The 22,972-nt window shown below is 51.1% G+C and overlaps 1 protein-coding gene across 6 annotated transcripts in view; it reads right to left on the reverse strand.

Annotated features, from left to right (window-relative positions):
• Nucleotides 1-10,526: 10,526 nt before the first annotated feature.
• Nucleotides 10,527-22,972, reverse strand: part of TK2 (thymidine kinase 2) — a 34,332-nt gene continuing 21,886 nt past the window's right edge. For 4 of the 6 annotated variants that reach the window (XM_081030814.1, XM_081030812.1, XM_081030813.1 and 1 more), the window contains exons 7-10: nt 18,687-18,775; nt 18,030-18,109; nt 15,691-15,771; nt 10,531-14,630 (exon numbers count right to left, since the gene is read on the reverse strand). In XM_081030814.1, the coding sequence (XP_080886940.1) occupies nt 14,532-14,630; nt 15,691-15,771; nt 18,030-18,109; nt 18,687-18,775 (349 nt within the window). In that variant the 3' untranslated portion in view covers nt 10,531-14,531. Of the gene's footprint in view, nt 14,631-15,690; nt 15,772-18,029; nt 18,110-18,686; nt 18,776-22,972 lie in introns of all 6 variants that reach the window. The other 2 variants (XM_081030810.1, XM_081030811.1) reach the window with 2 other exon arrangements.

Consider the following 22,972-nt stretch of genomic DNA (forward strand, 5'->3'; position numbering starts at 1 on the left):
GGGGAAGAGTCAATTGTGTGTGCCCCTTTGTGAAACTTTGGTTACTGACAGGGAAAAAGACAGAGATACTCCAGCCCTCTCCTCAGGGAGGAAATCTGCTTGGGCCAAGAAGAGAGAGACAGAGAGACAGAATTAGACCCCTATCCCTTCCTTGGTATGTGACCTCCCCTTCAAGACAACACAGTGGCCTGTAACCCTGTATATCTCCCCCGCCCCCCAAATCTGGCACTCCCATTCGGTGCGCTTATAAATTTTGGTGTCACGGAAGAAGCGTGGCCTCGGGTATCAGATAGACTTGGTGTTATAGGCTGAATAGTGGCCCCCAAAGATGTCCAGGTCCTAATCCTCAGAACCTGTGAATATGTACCTTTAATGGCAAAGGGACTTTGCAGAGCGATTCAGTTAAGGATCTTGAGATGAGGCGATTACCCTGGATTGTCCCAGTGGGTTCTCAGGAAGGAGCTGCCTGAGGGCAGAGACCTTATCTCATTTGCCTCTGAAGCCCCCAGGCTGGCATGGAGGGGCACAGGCTGACTGCTCAAGGACAGCACTTCCCCAAACACCAGACCATCGATGATGAGGCCATTGAAAGGGACCCTGAAGTCCTGAAGCCAAGAACCCAAAGGACATTACTTAACCCAACAGTTCCCATATTTATTTATTTGGCCGAAGAAAGTATTACTCCCATAAGACCGATTAAGAACCCCCAACAAGTGCTCTTCGTGGAGCATACTTAGAGAAATGTGGACCCACATGGAAGGAGGGAAGGAAGGAAGAAAGGAGGGAGGGAGGGAGGAAAGAAAGGAGGGAGGGAGAAGAGAAGGAGGAGAGAGAGGGGAAGGAGGAGGAGGGAAGAGTGAGGGAGGAGGGAGGTGACAAGTGGAAGGAACAAGGGCAGTTGGGAGAGTGCACAGGTGATTAGTTCCGTGTCAGTTCCCCCCAAAGCTGTCCTTAATAAAAGGATATATCTGGGTATAAATAGTTTACTTAGGAGGCGATCCAGGAAGCAATGACAGAATCTGGAATTAAGACAAGGGAGGGAGAAGAGCCAACAAAGGGGACATTCATGAGCAGGTTATTGCTGTGACAACTGGGTCGATCCCATTGGGGAGCCTCTGAAAGACAGCATAGAACATACCTCCGAACTGCCGTGAAGAGGGCAGGCAGCGGGGGTTTCTATGCACTGCCCCTCCTGGGTTGGCTGAAGGCTGCCCATGGGTGTGAAGTCCCTGGCCCTTGCAGCCTGCCCCACACACAGGCAGGGCACCCTCCTGCCAGACAACACTCCCAAGCCTGAGAAGTGAGGAGCCTTGGCAGCGACATCTGCAGTGGCTGAGAGCTACAGACGGGCAGCATCTGCTGCAGAGGCAGGCGCTGATATGCCTGCTTTCCCGGTTGTTCTGGGGACAAGGTGAGGACTGAGCCTGACCTCAGCTCTGCTCCACTGGGAGGAGATGGGGACAGAGAGCTGGGCACAGCCCCAGCCACCCTCAGATCTCAGCCCTCCAGTGACAAGCAGTGGCAGGGCTGTGCTATGTGCAGCTTTCTCTTTTGCTATCACAACTTCCTCCTCAGCTTCCTGTCTGAGCACGGGGGCGGGACAGAGGCTGGTGAGCCGAGGGCAGGCCTGGGGAGACCCACAGGACTCTTCCACACCCAGCTTCTGGGAGCCACCATGAGCAGCCCACCTCCAGGCCAAGCGAGGCAAGGCTGCCACGCAGCTGACTCTCCTGGGTGATTCATCAGCTACTACCGGCAGGGGGCAGGCGAGGGCCAGGCTGGGGCTGCAGGAGCCAGCACAGCGGCGCCTCCTCAGCTCTGCGGACGGCCCCTCCTCGTCTGGGGGCCACCAACTGCCCAGGGGCAGTCAGCCCTGCCCCATATGTCTGCCACGAACTGGTGTGGGCACTAGAATCCCTGGAGCCAATCTCTGTCAACCTCCTTTTGTTTCCCTGGAGGAAGAAAATCAGGTCCCTGAAGGTGGGCACTGCAGTGCCCTTGAGCAAGGGTGTCCTGGTAGGGGCAAGGGCGCTGCGTCTGGGGAAAACAGCCTGTCCGTCATGCCAACTGACTTTGGTCCCATTTTATAACTGGAGAAACTGAGGCGAAAGAGGTCAATGTAACTTCTCTATGGTCAGCTGCTCATCAGCAGTACAGACAGTAAGCACTCAAACTCAGGTGGTGCAGCTCCTACATAACCACTAGACTATACTGCCTCTGTAAAGGCAAAGAACCAATGAACTTATAATAAACAAGGGAAGGGGTTTGGCTGTGAAAAGCCACTGGAACGGTTTAATCTCTCTGGTTCCAGGCCAGGATGTTGGGTCGGGAGCCAGGATACTGGGGCCTCATCTCAGCTCGGTCATTCTCTTGCTGCATAACTCGAGACACAAGTCCTGCCTCTGGGCCTCAGTGTGCCCTTCTGTAAAACGGGATGGGGGTAACATGATTGTGGGCGAGGTTTCCATTTTACCAAATGCCATGGCTTACCTGCTTCTCAGGAGCCTCCAGTACCCCTGGGCATCAGCCCTTGGTCCTGCCTAGCGTTATCTCAGCACTCTGCTGAGACGGGTCCCACCTCTAATAAACATCCCTGTTTGTTCCAAACATAACACTGGGAACTTTGCCTACTGGGTGTGGCCTGTGCTTTCTGAACACACACTGCAGACCATTCTGGGCAGGCTGGGCTTCATGGCTACCTCTGAGGCCGAGTTTTCACTGATCCAGGCCATCAACAAGGAAGACACCACGCAGATGGTACTTGAAATCTTCCTGGCTAGCGCCACATGTCAGGCCGTTCTCGGAACCTCGGTCAGGCAGGTGCCTGGGCCTGGCAGAGAGACAGTGGCCAGGCCCTACTGCAGGCACAGTTCAGAGCAGGGCTGGAAAAGACCCATCACTGCCTCCAGGAAGCCCAGGTCCCTCTGAGGGGAGGGTTCTGAGAGGGCCCCAGCCCAAGGCCCTGACAATCAGAGCTCTTGCCTGTGGCCCTGAGCTTGCCTGAGCTGTCAACCATCCCCCAGACCCCTCATTGTTCCCCGGTCCCCTTGGATCCCCAGTGGCATGCCAGCACACACTCGGACAGTAAGGAGTGCCTGGCCTGCTACAGTGACCTTGTCCTGCACCGGACACCCTTGTTTCCCAAGGATCTTCCCTGAGCAGTCTGAGCGAAGCAACTCTAGGGCCCATCTTGAGGTGAGGCCGTCGCCCCCTCAGGTAGCAGTGGCGAGCAGCCCTTGGTCCCCGATGCAGCTCCGGAGAACAGGGATCACCCTCCCCACCCAGGTCCCCAACTGTCAGGAAAGTCCTTGAACCTCAAGCCAGAAGCACAGCCAGAGCTGGCCACCCCTGGCACAGACGCTGCTCCTCCAAGCACCTCTTCGGAGTTAGATGAGCTGTGTGAGCGCCTCTCCCCATCCTCAGATCCCCAACAGGCCACCCCGGGGGCTACTCAGGGCCTGGGGTTAAGAAGAATGGACAATCAGAGGCTCTTGTGGGGCCAGCACCAGCCAGGGAAGGTGACAGCCCAGCCTGTAGGGTACTGGGCTCTGGAGGTCTGCCTCAGATCCCTCTCATGTACGAGAGCCCCCAGCACTCACCACATTCCCCTCCCCATGGGGCCTGGAGGTGCTAGTTCCCACCAGAGTACACTGGCCAGGTCACAGCCGAGGATGTCTTCCCTGGACAGTACAGACAACTGACTAAGCAGATTGCTCTTCTGCCGGAAGGTGACCACTGGGAGAGGTGGCAGATCTGGGACCGCAGCAGGAGGAAGAGCAGGCCCACAGCTTTCAGGCCCAGGGACCCATCTGCTAAGCCCAGCAGGCCTCAGTCCCGTCCCTGCCACCTACTGACTGGGACTTGGAGCTGCTCACGGGACCTCTCTGAGCCCCCTTTCCTCTTCAGGAGGCTGGGAAGACCTAGTGAGCTGAGGTAGCACAGCGCCCCGCAGGCGGACCTCGGGGTGCTTCCGGTCCCCTTCACATCCCAGCTGTGTGTCACCTTGGGCAAATCATGCTGCATCTCTGAGCGGCAGTTTTCCTCAGCATCCTAAGGCACCTGTCACAGGGCAGATTAAAAGAGAGCTGCATAGACAACCAGAAATGTAATACACCCACAAAGCGTTTAGGGCCCATCGTCAGCCGCCCTTTCTTCTCAGCTAACTTCTGGTTGACAGAGAACAAAACCATACTAGGGAGCTCAGGCTCAGCGAGGTCCCACGCCTGCTGTCTGTCCAGGGCTCAGGCGCTCCGCCATCTGGGCTGCAGGTGCCAAGCCCGGGCCTGGAGCGGGGGCATCAGCCATCTTCTGCCCCTACACGTGCACATATGCACATACATGTACACACACGTGGGTGCATCGAGGCACCACACACAACACGCTTAGGCAATCCTCACTGGGGCCCCAACAGGAAGAGCGTCCTCCTCCTCCAGCTAAGATCCTCTCTGGGGGGTGGCAGGTGGCCCTCGCCCAGGGCGAGCCCCTCGGCTTCCCATCTGTGAAACGGGGAGGATAGCCCCTGCTTCCCAGGGCTGTGGTCAAGGTTGTAGGTAAAGGTCCTTCCAGGCATACAGCAGGTACTTAATTAACGTTGATGCCTGTCTTACTCTCCCCAGAGCTGAGCATATGACTCCATCCCTTTTAGTCCCTAAGATCAAGGGGACCACAGGTGGGAAGAATTTAAGGAGGATCCCCCACCCCCAGTCAAAAAGCGGTCCACTGAGCCAGCCCCTACACAAGCTTTTCCAGACAAATCAGGAAGCAGTCTGTACTGGTGGGGAGGGTCCGTCCGTCCGTCCACCCATCCCAATCACTCAGCACAGCACCCAGCAGTCAACACTCAAGCTGATGAGCTATCAATGTCTGGCCCCGGAACCATGACTACCAGGACACACACACACACACACACACACCCCTCCCCCCATTCCTTGGTCTCACCTGCAGTAAAAGAGCCTCTGAGGCAACCTGGATTTCAGGGGCAGGAAAGGCAAGCTAATTTTCCTTTAACCCTTTAACCTTTACTTCTTCTTTTCTGATTATTAACATAATAAGCATGTTCATCCCAAACCAAAACAGAACTTGTGCTCTTCCCTCCAAAGCTGCTTCCCCAGTGTCCCCATCTAGTAAATGACTCCACGTTCTACTCAGAAGCTGAAGGCCAACGTAGAAATCATCCTTGGTTTTCCTCTCTCACATCCCTCATCCAGCCCATCGTGGTCACAACAGAGCCCGAATCTGACCGCGTCCCTCTTTCCACAGGGGCCTGCGCCACTCATTGGAGCCACCATGGTCTCTCCCTCAGATCCCTGGAGGACGCCAGCCCCCTCCCTAGTTTCCAAGCTTCTGCCCTCATCCCCCTGCAGTCTGCTTCCCCCAGCTGCCTGAGGATCCAGAAAACCTGTTTCATTGTGACTGTCATGTGCCCAGTTCCTTCCAGGGGCTCCCAAGACCATACCAGGCTCCACAGGCTCAGCCCCTCACTCTCCTGACCTCATCCGCGCCACTTCCCCCCAGCCCACAGCAGCCAAGCCACACCAGCTTCTAGGTTCTCAAACAAGCTAAACCCACGCCAACCTCAGCCCCTGCTTCCTCCGACCTTCCCCCACTCCGTAACCCCATCCCATCTTCTCTTGTTATTTGCATCTCACCTTCTCAGCAAGACTTTCCCTGACCACCCATCTCTCCATCACATCAGCTTCATTTTCTGCACAAAAATATTTTCGGTGTATTTATTTTCTATTCCCCCCACTAAAATATAAGCTCCATGAGAGATAAACTCTCACCACTGTTTCCAAGGACCCATCAAATAAACCCATCAAATGAGTAGAAAACTTAGAAAATACAGATGAATACGAAAAGGAAAAATTACTCTGGTTTCCACCATTTGGAGATACCCAATGTTACAGTGTTGGTGCAACTCCTTTCAGTCTTTTTTTCTACATATACAATACATATATTACAAATCTGGGATTGTAATATTTATAGTGTTGTGTTGATTTTTTTCCCCATGAAGGGAGTTAACCTTTAGACTTAGAGAAAAGTTGCAAAATAGTACAAAGAATTCCTTTTTAGTCCTTACCCTGCTTCCCGGAAACTTAGCATCTTATCATAATAACCATATCATTTTCTTTCCCACACAGAGTGGTTGCTGTTCCCTTGTGATACTGTTAAGTTCATCTATGCTTGCTTTTTTGTTCCTTATATCCTAGTTGATCTTAATCATTTCTTTATTGCGGGGGGGGGCGGGGAGGGATGTGAAACCATTACTAGGGACTGAGTCACAGTTCCACAAAAGATACATTCACACAGGTGTCACCCCTTCTCACCCTGCAAGTCTCACCCGTCTTCCCTTCTTTCCAGCCTTTTCCCACCAATCTCTGTAGTTTCTGGGTATCCTTCCTGCAGTTTCTTTCCATCTGTGTATTTTCTTATGTCGCTCCTTTCTTATATAAAGGGAAGCATACTACAGATATTCATTTAGAAGGTGCTTTTTCTCACTTACCAGTATGTTCTGGAAATCGTATCCGAGAGTTTCTTCCTTCTTTTTTACAACTGCGTACTACTCCACGGTGTGGGTGCACCATCTTGGGGTTGTTTCCAATATTTTGCGTTTACAAACAATGCTACAATACATAATCTTGTGCACATGTTTTCATCCTAGAAAGTATGTATCAGATTCTAGAAGTGGGACTGCTGCATCATTCTGTAAGTACATATGCCATTAGGTGTCATCCAATTTCTCTCCAGAAGGATTGTACAAATTTTGCACTCCCCCCAGCAATTTATGAGTGCTTTTTCCTCCTAGCTTAACCAACAAAATACGGGTTTTCTTTATGCTTGTTTCTCTTTTTTGTGTTGCCAGTCTGCCAGGTGAGAAGTGGTATGTCAGTTGCTTTTTAATTTGCTGTTTTAATCTGTCCGGGCTGCTATAACAAAATACCACACACTGGATAGCTCATAAACAACAGAAATTTATTTCTCACAGTTCTGGAGGCTGGAAGTCCAAGGTCATGGTGCCAGCACAGCCAGGTTCTGGTGAAGGCCCTTGTCCAGGCTGCAGACTGCCAACTTCTCACTGTGTTCTCACATGGTGGACAGGGCTCTGTGGGGTCTCTCTTATAAGAGCACTAATCCCATTTATGAGGGCTCCACCCTCATGACCTAATCCCTCCCGAAAGTCCACCTCCTAACATCACCATTTGTGCATTAGGTTTTCAGCATAAATATTGGGCAGAGGGGAACACAAATATTTAGATCATAGCATTTGCATTTCTCTAATTGAGTATTTTCATGTTTATGGGCCATTTTTACATCTTTTTGGAAATTGCTTGTATCTTTTTCTCATTTTTTTCTATTGGATTTTTGGTCCTTTGTTCTTCATTTTTAAAGAATCTTCATGGATATTTAGAAATATTAGCTCTTTGTCTGTGATATATGTTGTGAATATTCTCTTCCAGTTTGTTGATTGTCTTTTGTCTACAGTGTTTTTTGGTCACACAAATTTTAAAATTTTTACTTAGTCAAATTTATTCATATTTTATTGGCCCTAGATTTTAAATCAGAGGTATAAAGCTTTCCCTACATCAAGGTTTTAAACAATTCATCCATGTTTTTTTTTTACTCCTTGGTTTCAATTTTTACATGTAGCTCTCTAACCATGTGGAGTTTATTCTTGGGTGTGATATTAGGTATGGATCTATTTTTATCTTTTTCCAAATGGTCACCATGTATCTCGGCACCACTTATTAAAAAGACCATCTTCAACCCAATGATTTGAGGTGTCACCTCCATCAGATACTGTTTCCACGTGTACTTAGGTCTATGTCTGAGCTCTTTATTCCACTGGAGTATTTGTCTCTTTAGGCGCCAGTACCACACTGTTTTAATTTGAGAGGTTTTACCGTATGTTTTAACGTCTGGTTAGGCTAGTCCTCCATCACCGTTTTTCTTTTTCAGTGGTTTCCCGGTTATTCCTGCAGGTTTGTTTGTCTATAAGAACTTTAGTCTAACACATCTCACTCCATAAAAGAGCCTGTGATGTCTCTATAGGGGTTTGCACTGAATTTATCAATTAACTTCGGGAAACTAACAGCTTTATAATATTGAGTTCTCCTATTCAAGAATGGGATGTCTTTACATTTGTTCAAGTCTATTCAGTGTCTTTTCAGGAATTATTTTAACATTTTTCTTGCATGGTTTTGCAAATTGTTTGTTAAATGTATTCCAAAGTATTTCGTCTTCTTTGTTAACATTGCAAATGGGATTTTCACCAGCATTATAACCTCTGTTGGTTGTCTGCATGTGTTAATTTTGTATCATTGAAATCTTGTTTGTGTTGGTTTTCTCAGATTCTTTGGGGGTACACTACTGAATTGGAGTTCATTTTTCACCCCATCAGAAGGGAGTGCTGAGGCTGCTGGGGCTTTCCTGCCTCTGCGTGGATTTTCTTAAGGATATTTCCGGGTGGAAACAGCTCTGATGAGCTAATGCTTCAGGACAGGGGTGTCCATGTCTGTCCTGTTCAGCGGTGTGGGCCTGGCATCCAACACAGAGCCTGGCACAGGGCTGATGCATGGAAAGGGCTGTCAGATGGCATGGAGAGAACAAAGGTCTGCTTCCGGATTACCTGGGGACTCCCAGATGAGCAAATGGCAGGAGAGGATGCTGATATATTTCCCCCATAGCCCTGATGGAGAAGCAGGTTTTGAAAATGAAAAAGAAGGCTTTCCACCACCCTGGCTTGGAGCAGCCCACCCACAGCTTCCCCCTCCAGGAAATTTGCCAGGGAAAGTACAAAAGTCTGGTTGCCTCTCTAGCCAAGGACAGAGAGGGGAAGGAGTTTGAAGGTACAGGAAATAGCCAGGTACTGCTCTAGACCCTCTATGTTCATCATTCATTTAACTCATTCCTTCCTAGTCTATGCAGCCCCTCTCCCTGTGAGGGGAAAAAACAGAACTACAGTGTCTAGAGGAGGAAGAAACAGGACCAGAGAAGTGAGACGACCTGCCCGAGGTCTCGCAGCCAATAACCAGGGAAATGGGGATCCCAGCCCATGTTCTGACCCCAAAGCCCAAACCCCATATACAAAGCCAAGTGGATCCCAAAAGTTAAGATTCATTTAAAACTCAGCAATTGGTCATTGCTCATTTTTCTGTGCATTTCCAAAGATGAGCCTGGAGCTGCCAAGACCTACCCATCCCAGGCTACAGATAAATCTGCTCTGTGCATTAGGGCACACACAGGTGAGAGGTCACCTGGGCCCACGGGGAAGGTCTGCCAAGAAATGAGACAACAGACTAGAAAACCATCAGCTTGCTGTGTAAGAAACTCCAGAGCCTCGCTGGTACCAAAAGAGGCGGTTCCCACAGCCTGCGAAGCAGCTGTGTCTCTCCCAGCCCTCCCTCTGACGCCACAGCACGCCAGGTGCAGATCCAGAGTCCCATGAGAAATGGGGACATTTTTTAAAAGAAAGGCCATCTGCTTCTCTAATGCTCTGTGATTGGATCCTGAGGCATTTTACAGAGGTACTGTCCCGAGGGTCAGCCTCAACCAGGCCTGTGACCTACTGAACAGGTCAGTCAGGACGGTCCCAGGTCAACTGATGAGCACGTGCACCCACTCCGCTCTGATGGAAAGTGCTGGTACCACGGCGATCGCCATTCCTGAGCTCACTAACTGCATCTCCGCCCAGTTCTCCCCGGCACATCAGCTGAACTAACATTTATGGGGCACTTGCTGCATACCAGGCCCTGGCCCGGGCCCCTTCCTTATGCCAGGTCAGTTATCCTCACAGCTCTGAGAAGCAACGCTCCCATTTGACAGATGAGATAACCAACGCTCACAGGAGGTTCAACAACGAGCCAAGTTTTCTTTGAACTCCCGGGTGTGCAATTCTAGAAAGCGTAAATCCAGAGAGGTGGGTCTTAAACGGTGGTCCCTATACCAGTAGCCTCACCATCATCTGTCAGAAAACAGATTCTCAGGCCTATCCCAGACCCGCTGAATTAGACACTCTGGGGACAGGCCTGGCCACCTGTGTTCTAATATGCCCTGAGGGGGCACAGATGCTCTGAAGCTGGAGAACCATGAGCTCGAGAAGCCCAGGGGGCACTAGAGCTGGAAGTCAACAGCAGCTACAGGTCCCCGAAAACGGTGCTTCCCAATGTGTGTTCCAAAGAGCACTAGTGCTTCTGGAGATTACTAAGATAGGAATTTTCGTTTCTCATTTGTTTGTCTTGTTTTTGGTTTATATACCACATATCAGTGAAATCATAGGGTTCTCTGCTTTTTCTGTCTGACTTATTTCGCTTAGCATTATACTCTCAAGATCCATCCATGTTGTCACAAATGTTCCTATATCATCTTTCCTTACCGCCGAATAGTATTCCATTGTGTATATGTACCACAACTTCTTTATCCATAGACACAGACAAAGTTTAGTGGTTACCAGAGGGTAAGGAGGGTTGCGGGAGGGAGATGAGGGTAAGGGGGATCAAATATATGGTAATGGAAGGAGAACTGACTCTGGGTGGTGAACACACAATGGGATTTATAGATGATGTAATACAGAATTGTACACCTGAAATTATGTAATTTCATTAACAATTGTCACCCCAATAAATAAATTTAAAAAAAAAAAGATAGGAATTTTCCCCTAATGAGGGGTTTTCTACTGTCAAATGAGTTTGAGAGTCCCTGGTTTAAAGTTTAAAAGGTGTTTTTATTACAGGAATTCTTGAGTTTAACTAGGCTAATGTACAAGGTACCATGTCCATCACAGAGACAGTACCCAGGTGGTGTTTCCCAAATTTCTTGGATTACAGAACAACCCTCTTTTCTCAGAACACCTATTGTCATCCCCCAGAACACCTGTGTTCCACAGACCCCGGTCTTGAAGAAGAAAAAGCCAAGAAATGTAGACATTCAAGAAGTCAGTAGGAAACGCCAACACCCATTCTGGATTCTACAAGACTGGCTTTCTCTTAGTTTCTGTTTAACGACAGCTTTGGCCGAGTTCATCATCGTATGTAAACCAGAGAAACATAAAGTTCACTCCAGCCTTAGGGGAGCAGTGGGGTTGGGGTTATTAGGAAAAGAAAGCTGAACCAGTGACCATGGGATGTCCCACGAATAATCCAGTGCCACAGCCCAGAGGCACCTGGGAGGTATCATCGTTATCAGACTCTTAGCAATGAAGGGCGGACATTTCCAAGGGCTTGTCAATTATTTTAATAACTAACTCTTTAAGGGTGGTGAAGGCCAAGGGGATGAGTTTACTCATTCTCAGATATGTGGGCACTTGAAGTGAGCTCCCCCCTCTAACCCTGGGGATCTAGGAAAATCAGGTGGCCCAGATTCAACAGCACCCAGGGGTAGACTGGTTTCAGAAAACTCTTCCACCTGTTCTCAGAGTCGTAAATACCCCCATCCTTGCCCAGATCTGACAGGGGGAGTCTGTGGGCATCCCAGGAAGGGGCTCTGACTATTCCCCAGGCAGAGGGGCACTTCTCATCTATGTGAGGGCTCCGGTGGAAATGAAAGGGGGCAGAAAGAAAAACTGAAAGAGAAAAACAAGCTGGGTGACATCATTTCCCAGGTTCCACCTGTAGTGAGGGCCTCCTGAGAGCCAAGCGGTGGGAGTGCGTCTGACTGGCGCTCTCTGCCCTCACAGGGTTCGGCCCAGCACAGGAGGCAGGTGGGGAGGGTGACATGAGGTGAGGGCAGATGGCAGGGCAAGGGGGCCCAGGGCACCGCAGCCTGGAAGCCAGATGGGGTGGTCCAGCCCATGGGCGTAAGCTTCCCTCTTGCCTTTCCCCCATCTGCAAGACCTCCAGTAAAGTCCCTTATCTCAGTTCTTAGAACCTTATCTTAGGCCTTGCAAAGCTCATCATCCACATTTGAGTTAAAGTATGAACAGGAAGCAGTATGTCCTGATGGCCAGCATTAGCCAGAGTAGGAGCTAAGGCGCCCTTTAGACAGGGAGGCCCCTGAAGAAAGGAAGCCACGAAGCAGGAAGTTGAACTGGGAACAGAAGGGCAGGAACAGCCTAGGACCCTGACAGCAGCGGAGCCGCCACACCAGCCCTGGAACACCCACCGCCTTTTATGAGAAAGAGAAATATACTTCTATCTCATTTTTTAAATCACCGGGTCCATGAAACATTTCTAAATGGTTCTAACCAGGTAGTTTACATGTAAAATTAAAAAGCTTAAATGTAAATTGGAATTATTTCACTAAAGATGCTGACTAAAATGCATATACTATTCAAAAAATTTTATTTAATTAGCAAGAGTCAAGGCAGCGGGGGCAACTCTGAGGGGTACTGACTTTACGCCCTACAGAACCCCACCTCAGGGCCAGAATGCGGTAACGCCACAGATCTGGAACCCGTGCCCTGGCTTGCCCTGGCCGGCAGTTCAGGGATGCCAGGCCCTGCCATATTCCTCCCAGCCATCCCTGAGCGTCCCTGGGGAATGCCTCCCTCTGCGCTACCATGTGCCATCTGCTCTCTTCCTGCCCTGGTTCACAGCAGGGTTCATAACTGCTCCGTGACGCCTGCTGCCACCGGCCCCACCCGCTGCACCGGGAAAGCTGGGCTCCAGCCGCTTTATGTGACATCTCTGGGCTGGGAGATTTTTGTGACCAGCCCCGGTCACTGCAAATACACACAGCATCCTCTTGGCAGTGCCAGGTGGGAAGATGAAGAGCTCCTAACTCATACATTCCAGGTTAGGAAACATGATGGTTAAAAAAGAAAAACACGTTATCTTACTGGTAATAGGATGCTGTAGGAAGCTAAAATCACTGGCATAGGAAGTGCTCCAAATAGAACATCAGGTTTTAGGTGAAGGATTTATTGGCTACTATAGAGCAAGATTTTTTCCTGAAATCACATTTCCCCTCAACCAGATGCTCAAATTGAGCGATGGGGAAAACACTGGACCAATCATTTACAAATTCCCCAAGACGGCCCTGGGATGGCAAGGGTCCTGCTCGTAGAGGTTCTCGCCTCCCCCAGGTTTCTAGTTAATCATTGGGGCTGACAGATATGTTGCCACTGACTGCTTCCCCTCGTCTTGCCCACACAGCCCAAGAATCGGTCCAAACAGCCAGGGCTGGGAGCCAGGGTCCTTGCCCTCTTAGCACTCCCTCTAGGAGCGTACCACCAGGGGCACCTGTCACCCGTGTAGCGTCAGAGAGCTGTGTGAACAGGTGCTACACTCAGAGGCTGGGACAAGGCCTTCCAACCTTCATTCATCCCAACTACTTCTCAGGAGGCTCCAAGGCCTGTTTACCCAAAGTTCACAACTGACCCTTCCCCGCATTTGCAACCAGTGTTCTTGAAGCTCTCTCCGCCCACCTCCACCAGTGCTCCAAGAACCTTTGCTTGCAGGTCCCAACTTTCCTGTCCAAATGGTCCCCAAAGAGAATTGTCTTCCTTTCTCTTGCTTCCTACCTGACTCAAGAGACAGCTGTACCTTCAATGCATTGTTACAGCTGAGCAAAGCTAAGATACTTTCTGAACCAATAAAGATGGCTTCATGCTCTATGGCCCAAGGTGTCCCCGTGGATGGAAAAACATTTCTAAAAAAACGTAAGGCCACTTGCATCTCTCTCCCAGGCCACAAACGCTCAGTAATTCCAAGGGCGAAGCTCCACACACAAGGCCACTAGGGATTAAGGGAGCCTCAGAAGCCAGGGCTGGTGGCCCTTTGCCCCAGCTTGGTACTGGGCAAACCAGCCAGGCACCAAAAGCCATTTCCCTGATACGGAACTGGCAGCAACTCAAGCAGGAGCCAAGGAATGATTCTAAGGACAAAGAAGCCCAGATGATGAGGTGGTAAAAGCCACAGTGGCCTCATGCTGGGAAACCACGACACACTGGGCGTGTGCCAAACACAGCAAATTGTGTGGAAGTCTAAAGATGCCGACTGTCCTGAGAACTGGTCAAATAATGAAAAATAATGACATTGGCTCCACGCACTGCCGGCTCTCCTGATACAGATATGAGGGTCCCCAGCAGGGGAAGGCAGGGCAGGATCAGGCAGCCCGGGGTAAGAGAACGTTTTAGAATTGTCAAAATATAAATGGTGCCAACTCCACTGTCATTGGCTGTGTGACCCTGGGGAGCCCCTCAGCCTCTCTGATCTTCAACTTTCTCCCTTGGGATATAAGACCACTACCTTGCCCTCCTGGGTGGTCTGAAGGGTTAGAGATCATGAACCAGCATGATGTCAGGTGGCTCCTGCTAAGGGTTTCATTAGAGGGATCCAGCAATGGGAAACCACCATGAGATGCACGAGGGGGGCTGCAAGGCTGTAAACACTACAGGGTACAACAAACACATTGGTCCCATTTGTCATTTACCCGCGAGGGCCAGAAACCCAGGACAGACACCGGCAAAAGTGAAAAGAACATTAAGAAAACAAATCTGGCCAGACACAAAGCCCTCCCAAGAGCAGATTTTCCACATCATTCTTAATAGCTAACTTGGCAGCAGCGGGCATTTTTCTGGCACGATCTTTCCCATTCTAAAAGCCACGTTTCTGATTCTCCGGAGTTAATATTCGGTCCCGGTTTTGTTCAAAGAGTTCTAACATTTTCTGCATGTCGTGGTCAGCCTCAATCACCTGGAAATTAAACACATGGTCACAGGGCTGCACATGACCCCAACGCCGTCCTTTCAAAGATGGAGAGAAAGAGATGGAGGCAGCAGGAGGAGGCAGGGAGAGGAAGGCTAAAGCCAAACAGCTCTCAGTTCTAGGTCAATCTACATTCTCAGCTGTATTTCCATTGAAGAACCCACTAGAGTTGTCCCTGCAGCAAGCTCATAAATGATTTTTTTCTCATCATTTTATGCTATCCAATTTTCTACAATGAGGGGGAAAAACGGACTTCACCTCTTTAAAAATCTACGACAGTAATATCTCACTTTCCAGCAACCTCACTGTTTTGAAGAGCCACAAGTGAAAGTCTGAGCAGCCCAAACAAACATCCCCACGGCCGAGCACAACAGCCTGTGCACAGCCCGCCCTCCGATCTCACACTATATACATATCCCTGCAGCCTAAGGTACCCACGTGCCTGCCTAGAGGTCCATCAGCAGCAAATCAAAAAAACAAGGGGATGGAGAAGCAAGAAATCACGGCACACATCAACAAAGTTAGAAACGGGCAGTGTCAGCAGGAGAAAGCAGCACTGTAAAAAGCAAACCCAGGAACTGAAAGACATTAGTAGATTAGGGCAAACAGTCCTACACACCTCAGCACCTAAGGGCATCACTGCGTGACAGCACAGAACAGCAAATGGTGCTCCTTCAGGTGCCCCGAGGCACCGAGAAAAGGTGCAGTGAGGCTCTTAGCCTACCATCCACGGAAGAAGAAATGGTAGCATCAGAAAGACCATCACCCCAAATGCATAAAACTACAACCCCAGTCTAGAAGCTTCTGCCATCTGGAACGTTCCTTCGCTGATGATGCTGGATAAGTGAGATACTACTGTGGTCTCTGGTGTGATGACACAGAGACCGATCACCTTCCCTCAGGTCTGTCCAACTCAACCCAGAATTGGGAATCGAGAGACAAAGAACCCCCTTCACCCTCCCCGCTTATGTCTTCCCCAGACTGCAGAGTGGCCAACATTCCCTGGGTCACTTCTAGAAAAGTCTCCTGCCCAGTCAGGGGGACTTACCAGAACAGGGGCTGCTATTGGGAAAAGGTCCCCTTTGATGAGCCATTCCTCGTAAAGTTGGTGAATAGCATCCAGGTACTCCTGCCGGGGAAAAAAACAAACAAACACACGCATGCACGCACGCACACACACACGCACACGCTGTTGGAGCAAGGAGGAGAGATAGCACAACTCTCCCACCCAGAGTCTCGGGGAGGTAGGGCGGGTATCAATGACCATGGGGCAGTGGCTTGGACCAGGAGCCCACAACAGCCACCCTGGCTCAGGTGGACAGCGATAAATGCAGCCACTCACTCTGCCAGCCAGGCCGGGCATCACAACAGTCAGAAGTATCACCACCGCTGCCCATCCCTCCCTCTGGTGCACCTTCCCGCCTGGCTTTTCTCATTTACTGCCACTTTCCTAGCAGTAGGGAGACCAGCTCCTTCAGTGTGTGTTGGGGGTGGCGGGATCCATGGCCAGGCGTCCCAGCCCTGGGCAGCCTGAACCCTTCCCTCCACCAAGAGGAATGTAACTGTCACTGGCCTCGGAGCCCCACTCCCACTGCTTGCACCCCACCAGACAGCTCATAACCTGTGGATCCTCTCTCTGAACCATAAAGACCAACTTCAGAAAGCCCAGCGAGGTGGAACCCGCAGATAGAGAGAACTGGACACACCCCTAACCCCTCAGTGCCTCTGCACCGGGCAGGACTGGACAGCACACACTTTCCCACGCATGGCACAAGGTGCTCTTCGCTGTCCACCAACACCTCCTCAAGCGGCAATTTACTCCCAGCCCAGCTCTTAGGCAGCGCACGGCTGCCTTTTCATCTACCACTGAGTACTCCCTTAGCCACAACAGACAGATTCGTCCTGTAGGACTTGTCAAAACCATTAAGACAGGGGTGGCTGGATGGCTCAGTTGGTTAGAGCACAGTGCTCATAACACCAAGGTCGCCAGTTCAATTCCCACATGGGTCAGTGAGCTGCGCTCTTTACAACTACATTGAAAACAATGATTTGACTTGGAGCTGGAGCTGATGGGTCCTGGAAAAACACACTGTTCCCCAATATTCCTCAATAAAAAAAATTTAAAACAAACAAACAAAAACCATTAAGACAATGGCTTAGAGGGACTCCAGACTTGGCATTTCTTTAGAACAGCTGGGTCATGGCACGGAGCTGCTGTGCCCCCTCCCGGCGTGATCGATCCCTGCGCCACTGTGCCCTTCCTCCAATCATTCCTGTCTCTGGATTTCAAAGGACCTGCCTAGACCAAGGCCTGGGCCTGCATGGCAAACGAGGCTGGGCAAGCCTCAGGAGCCCAGTCAGCCCACCCTGAGCTTAGCCCCTGTGACATGCCATGGATGCCGGCACAGCCTCTGCCTATGTACTTGGAGTGGCAGCTTCTCACATGGGGCATTCAGTTCAATATTAACTGAGAAACTCCCAGGTGCCAGGCCATGGGACACATGCTGGGGATACAGAGGGAATGAGATGTAATCTTAAAAAGCTCACAGTTTCCTGAGGGATGGGAAACAAACATGTAAACAAACAGTTTCAGTATGCTTGACCTAAGGGCTATGATCATAGTAAGCTCAGCGGCTGGGGGAGCATAAGGGAGGGAAGGTCAGGGAAGGCTTCCTGGAGTAGGTGACATCTGAGATGAACTTAGAAAGCAAAAGAACCACTATGCAAAGGCTCATCTGTGTAATCCTACGATGAGAGAGTGTGTGTGTGTGTGTGTGTGTGTGTGTGTGTGTGTGTGTGCCCACTAGTTCTTTATGGCCAGAGTGTGAAAGACAGACAGTAGAGGGAGATAAACCCACTGTCCAGGACCTCGTGTGGCATGCTATGAAATGGGCACCTTATCCTAGACCGTGAGGGGGTGGTGGGGAGTGAGGCAGCCAGACAAGGAGCGCCGTCTGAGCCTCTTAGGACAGCACCGCCTACAGCAGGTGTGGCCCTGAGCCAGAACCCAGAAGGGCGAGGCAGTGAGCAAACACCAGTGAGCGCCACCTCTGACCTGGGCACCGTGCTAAGCACTGGCGATGCGGCAGTGAGCACGAGGGCACGTTTAGAGCAGATCAAGTGGGCATAACAGCAAGCCATCTTCAGGAGACGAACCTGGTGATGCCCGGGCAGGGGGCAGGGGCGGGGGAGGGTGCCAGCACTGAGTCTGACACAGTGAAGCACATCTGGACATGACACGAGATGACCAGCACAAGGGAAGTCAGCGCTCACCCTCCGATACCTCAGTTCCTGGTTCCCTCTCTGTGACAGCAGCACAATGATCTCACAGAGGGTGGGGCCAGGCTCACCCAGTTTGCCTCTAAGTGGGTTAAAGGGGGCTCTTACCAAAGGAATGACCTTCTCCTCTTCCCTGCATCTCCTCTTTAACCTCTGATAACAGGTCTCAGGACTGGTCCGGAGATAAACTGAGATTTAAAAACATACGTGGCTCTAAGGACTCTGTTCATGGCATAGAAGTGAAAGCCAAGGAGAGGAGGAAGGCAGGCATGTGAGTAAGGCATGGAGAGAAACGTCTGCCGGCATCTCTGAGCAAGAGACACAGACCAGGCTGAGCTCCCACTGACCAGCTGTGTGACCCGACAGGCACCGTGACCCTCATCCTGACTTCTGTTCCCTTTCCATGTCACCAGCCCGACCAGGTCACTGGGAACTGAATAAGGTTCCAGACACAGACAGAGCTTAGTATGGGGCCCAGCACCCAGGGGGTCTCAGTAAACGTCCAGGTTCTGTCCCCTCCTGCCTCCCTTACAAACTAAAAGCCCACCAAATCACAATGGATCCAAAGGAGAACACCTTGAGGAACAAAGGCCAGAGTGCTTCTCTGGGAGAGACCAGGGGCCCCCATATTCTGTCTGCCCTCGGGGAAAAGGCTAAATGGATATGAGGAAAGAATCACCAACGGTAGGGGCCCCGCCCACCCCCCTGCTGTGGTGCCTGGACAAGCTCCTGGTCACTGGGCCCAGGGGAGAGGGGCCGTCTCACCTATCAAATCCACGGACACAGCAATGTTGCTCACGATCCAGTCAAACCACTCCGACAGGACGGCGTAGTCCACTTCAGGCATCTTCCCGCTGCAAGGAAACGTGTAAGGATTCTGTTTACCCACAAGACAGTTTCTGGGATGTGCCACTCCCCTGAAGGAACTGGGGATCATTTCTGTTGGAAGGGTGTTGCCAAGGGCACCATGGTGTAGTATGGCCCACAGGACAGTGAACGTGTGGGGATGACAAGGACCCTGGCACCCCTGGCCTTCCCCTCCCTGGGGCGGACGACAGTGTAATGTAGCAAGTGTCATGGCGCTGCCCAACTGGAGAGCTCCCTGGGGTTTGAACTCCAAGGAGAGAAAGGGGCTTTGTCCCTGAGAACAGGGACGGCTCCGGTAGGGAGGCGGAGTGGCAAACCAATTCCACCAACAGAAACTTATTTTGTGGAAATAAGCATGGATGCCCACTGCAGCACTGTTTAAAATCACGAAAAACTAAGTCTTGATACGTCTATGTAACAGAAAGCCACGCAGGAAGTGAGAATGATGGTGTAAAATAATATTTAATGACGTGGAAATGCTCCTAATCACATAATTCAATGAAAACAGGATATAAAACTGTGCATATAGTATGACCCGACCATTCTTTCAAGAGTATTCGTCCACACATTTTGAAAAAGACTAGAAAGAAAAACACCAAAATGTTAACAGTACGTTTCTCTGACCTGTAGGACTATGGGAGACTTTCAATTTATTTTCTTTATACCTTTCAGTATTTTCCAAAATATAACAACCTATTACTTCTCAAATGGAGAGTGGGGGGGCAGGAGGAGACGACTGCATATTTAAATTGTTAACTGAAAAAGGAAGGAAAGGAGGGAGGGTGAGAAGGCAGGAGGGAGGACAGGGGATGGGAAAAAGAGCCAAACAGTGAAGAGACCTGGGGTCTTCCTGGCCCCGGTGGATTTCCTCTGCCCTGAGAGGAAATGAACAGGAAAGAAAGGAATGGCAGTAGCTGGAGGAAACAAACCTGTCAACAGTTGGGTGGCCCTCAAAGGCCCAGGAGAGGAATTCCCTCTTAGCATCCGTCCCCCATCTTCGATCCACTCAGAACTGGGTTTGGTGACTGACTACAAGGAGTAGATATGCCCGCGCTGTGTGCAGCGGGGGACCCAAGCTGAGCGGAGTACGGAAACAGAAGCCTGGACTCCATGGTTCTGAGGGACGTCAGGCAGCGGATGCTATCTCATCCAGGTTTGTGGTTTTCCTCCTGGGAACGCCGCCTGACTCGCCCTCAAGAATGGGGTGACCAGCAGCACTGACAATCTACTGCTTTTCTTTCCACAGCACACACACAGGGCGGCGCTAACTCACCACCCGTGGACTGACAGGGTTTCATGGGGCCTTGCCCTTGTCGCAGGGTGACAAAATTGAGGTCTTGGGTCCACATAAATCCTGCTGCTTCTGCTTGGCAGTTTGCTGCCACCTTTGCCCTGAGGCCCAGAGAGCCCCTGGTTTGCACAGCACAAGTCAAAACAGAAATCTCACACTCAAATGCCAGCCACCTCGTGTACACTATTTTCTTTTGTTTTCACAAGACCTTGTGAGGTCAATGTTAGTCCCAGTTTAAAGATGAGGGAAACTGAGGCCCAGAGAAGTTAAGCCCAGCTCTGTCTGAGCAGTGATTCGGGCCTGGCTCTCTGTGACCCCCCCGAACCCACATGCTCTCCAGTGCACCACTCACCCTCCCTGCTCTGTCAACCGGGGAAGGCCTCGCTCTCAGACCCCTGACTCAGCTGTGAACCACCCCCATCGGGACGAGAGGGGGGGGGGAGTCCAAGAGGCAGGGCCAGTCAGGGAGGTAGGAAGACCTGCCTGTTGTTCCCAACACAGGGTCTTCATCAACGTCCCCGGCCACCGGCCCCACGTCAGTCTGCGTATCATTTCCCGAGCTGGGCCCGCGCAATTCCCTTACTTCTGCTCTTAGAACATGCCGACTTGGCAATCTTGCAAAATCTTTCCATTCAATTATTCACCACCGCTTTAGTTACGTGAGTCTTCCACCTTCAGCTTTTCATTTCGGCACAGTGCCCACACCTCAGAAATTCTCGTCTTTAAGGAAACTGTGGAAGCGGAATCTTCCTCTTCAGCCAGTCACACAACCCTCTCAGACCCCTGGTGGCCTAACTGTGCTTCCAGTCTGCCCACCCGAAACTGGCTGGGGGGTTGGGGGGTGGGGGCAAGGTACTGGAAGAGGTAGTCTCTCCCTAGGGGAACTGCTCACTTGTTCAACCCAAAAGGTAAAACCGCCCTTTGAGAAATTCTGCTTTGAGGGAGGCAGAATTCCAATACGTGGGCTTTACTGGATATGTGAGCCTGCAAATGCAAATGGCAGGGCCAGGCCGCCAGAGATTCCAAGCCAAGACTGCAAGGGTTTCTGATAAAGAGAAAAGGATCAACCCCAAAGGTGAAGGGGCAGCAGTCACTCGCGCACTGCTGTGTCCCCACAGGAGCTCCCAGGCGGGACCTCACACCCCACACATGCCGGCTGTGGTTCCCAGTACCCAGCCAAACTCCCCACAGGTGGGAACCAAAACACCCTCTTCTCGATACAGGCAAAGGATCCAGCCGAACCCAGCTCTAGGCTGCATCTAGTGCGGGCTCAGACGCTGGCAATCAGAAACCTCTCAAAACATCCACTTTCTCAATAACCCTTCACTGTGGATGACCCACAGCATCAAGACAAGCTGAGGTTGGAAGGAGGGTGGTCTCAAAGAAAGCCCACACTCTATGGTCTTCCTTCTGTCACTTTAGCTCTGGCTAAAACCACCTTTCACTGTAACTCCAAAAAGAAAATCTTTGGCCTATGGCTGCCCCACTCCTGACCTAGGGTATAAACCCAGAGATCCTTGAAACGAAGAGAACACAAAACCCCCTACAACCCAAACCTAAAGCAACAAATGTGAAACAGCTGAACGTGCAGGAAACAGGAAATCCTGCACCATGCAGAACTTTCACTGCCTGGCCCCAAAGACTACCCATGGGGGGAGGGCTCTTGATTTCAGGACCCCAAAGGCCCAGGGGATGCCCCCAAAGGAAACAGGAACAAAATTCCAGAGGGAAAGGGCAGGCATTAGGACAAGGGCTCCTTGCAGGCCTCCTGGCTGCTGGCTTCGTCTGAAGCTCTGCCCCTGCAAGTATCACCCAGCAGGATGATAGCCGCCCCATACAGAAACGCAGGCTGCCTGGCCCCTCCCTGGCTCAGTGCAGCAGCGCGGACATGTGAACATGAAGCACAGTAAGCTGTGGGAGCTGCCAACTGTAAAGCCTGGGTGGGAAGAGGCAGAGGCCTGGCTCCCCGAGCCAGCACTCTGGGGGCGCCACTGGGCCTGATGTCTCTGGCCTTATTAACTAGAGAAATCTAGGTGTCTCTCCCTACTCCCTCATGACAGCTGCCCCGGCCAGTTTCCTGCCCAGTCAGGACGGAGCACTGGCTTTCCAATCCTGTCTAGATTCCTAATCTGCCACACAGGGTCAGCAGGACCTACTCAGGGCCGCCTTGAGGTTCAAAGGGGAAGGACACGCAAAGACCCAGACGAGAAAAGCAGCTCCTGTCCACGGGTCCTGGCCCTGCCCCTCAAGCGCCAGAGCAAATGCCCCAATTATCTGCATAGGCTGGTCCAGTTCACAGGCGTAGCAGCTACATTGGGAGGGGGCTTCTCAGAGGTCCTCTGCCTCCCGAACCTGGGGAATCCGGAATATACGGCTGAAGGAAGGGGTACTCCAAGCTACGTGCTAAGCATGATGTTTGTTAGATACAGACAGAAGAACATGTTAGAACGCAAAATCCAATGACATTACAACACAAAAGAGGAAATGTCAAAGAAATTATATTTGTTAAGCAGCCTGCTTCAGGCCACAGGGGCTGCGGGGACACGGGGGCAGGCAGCTGCCTATGTGACCTTGGAGGGCTGCAGGGAAAGGGTTTGAGAAGCGCCACCTTCTCCCACTTCCCCGAAACCACAGTGCTGTGTGGCCTGGCCCTCCAGGTGCCACGTGGTCCTGGCAGCCTCTGGAGCACCCGAGACCACGCGTCGACCAACAGCCTCTGGCTGCATCAAGTGCCACCAGCCCTGGGTCTCAAGGCTCCAACAAGGTCTGCAGAGGAATCCAAGCCCTCTGGGGGAGCTATATGAGCTTAAAAGAATTAGATGCCAAGAACAGAAACAAGGACACTGTACGTTTCTTCTGTGGTTTTTTGTCCCCCAGATATCCTCAGCACAGA

The sequence above is a fragment of the Rhinolophus hipposideros genome (genome assembly GCF_964194185.1).
Source record: "Rhinolophus hipposideros genome assembly, chromosome: 21".
Classification (NCBI taxonomy): domain Eukaryota; kingdom Metazoa; phylum Chordata; class Mammalia; order Chiroptera; family Rhinolophidae; genus Rhinolophus; species Rhinolophus hipposideros.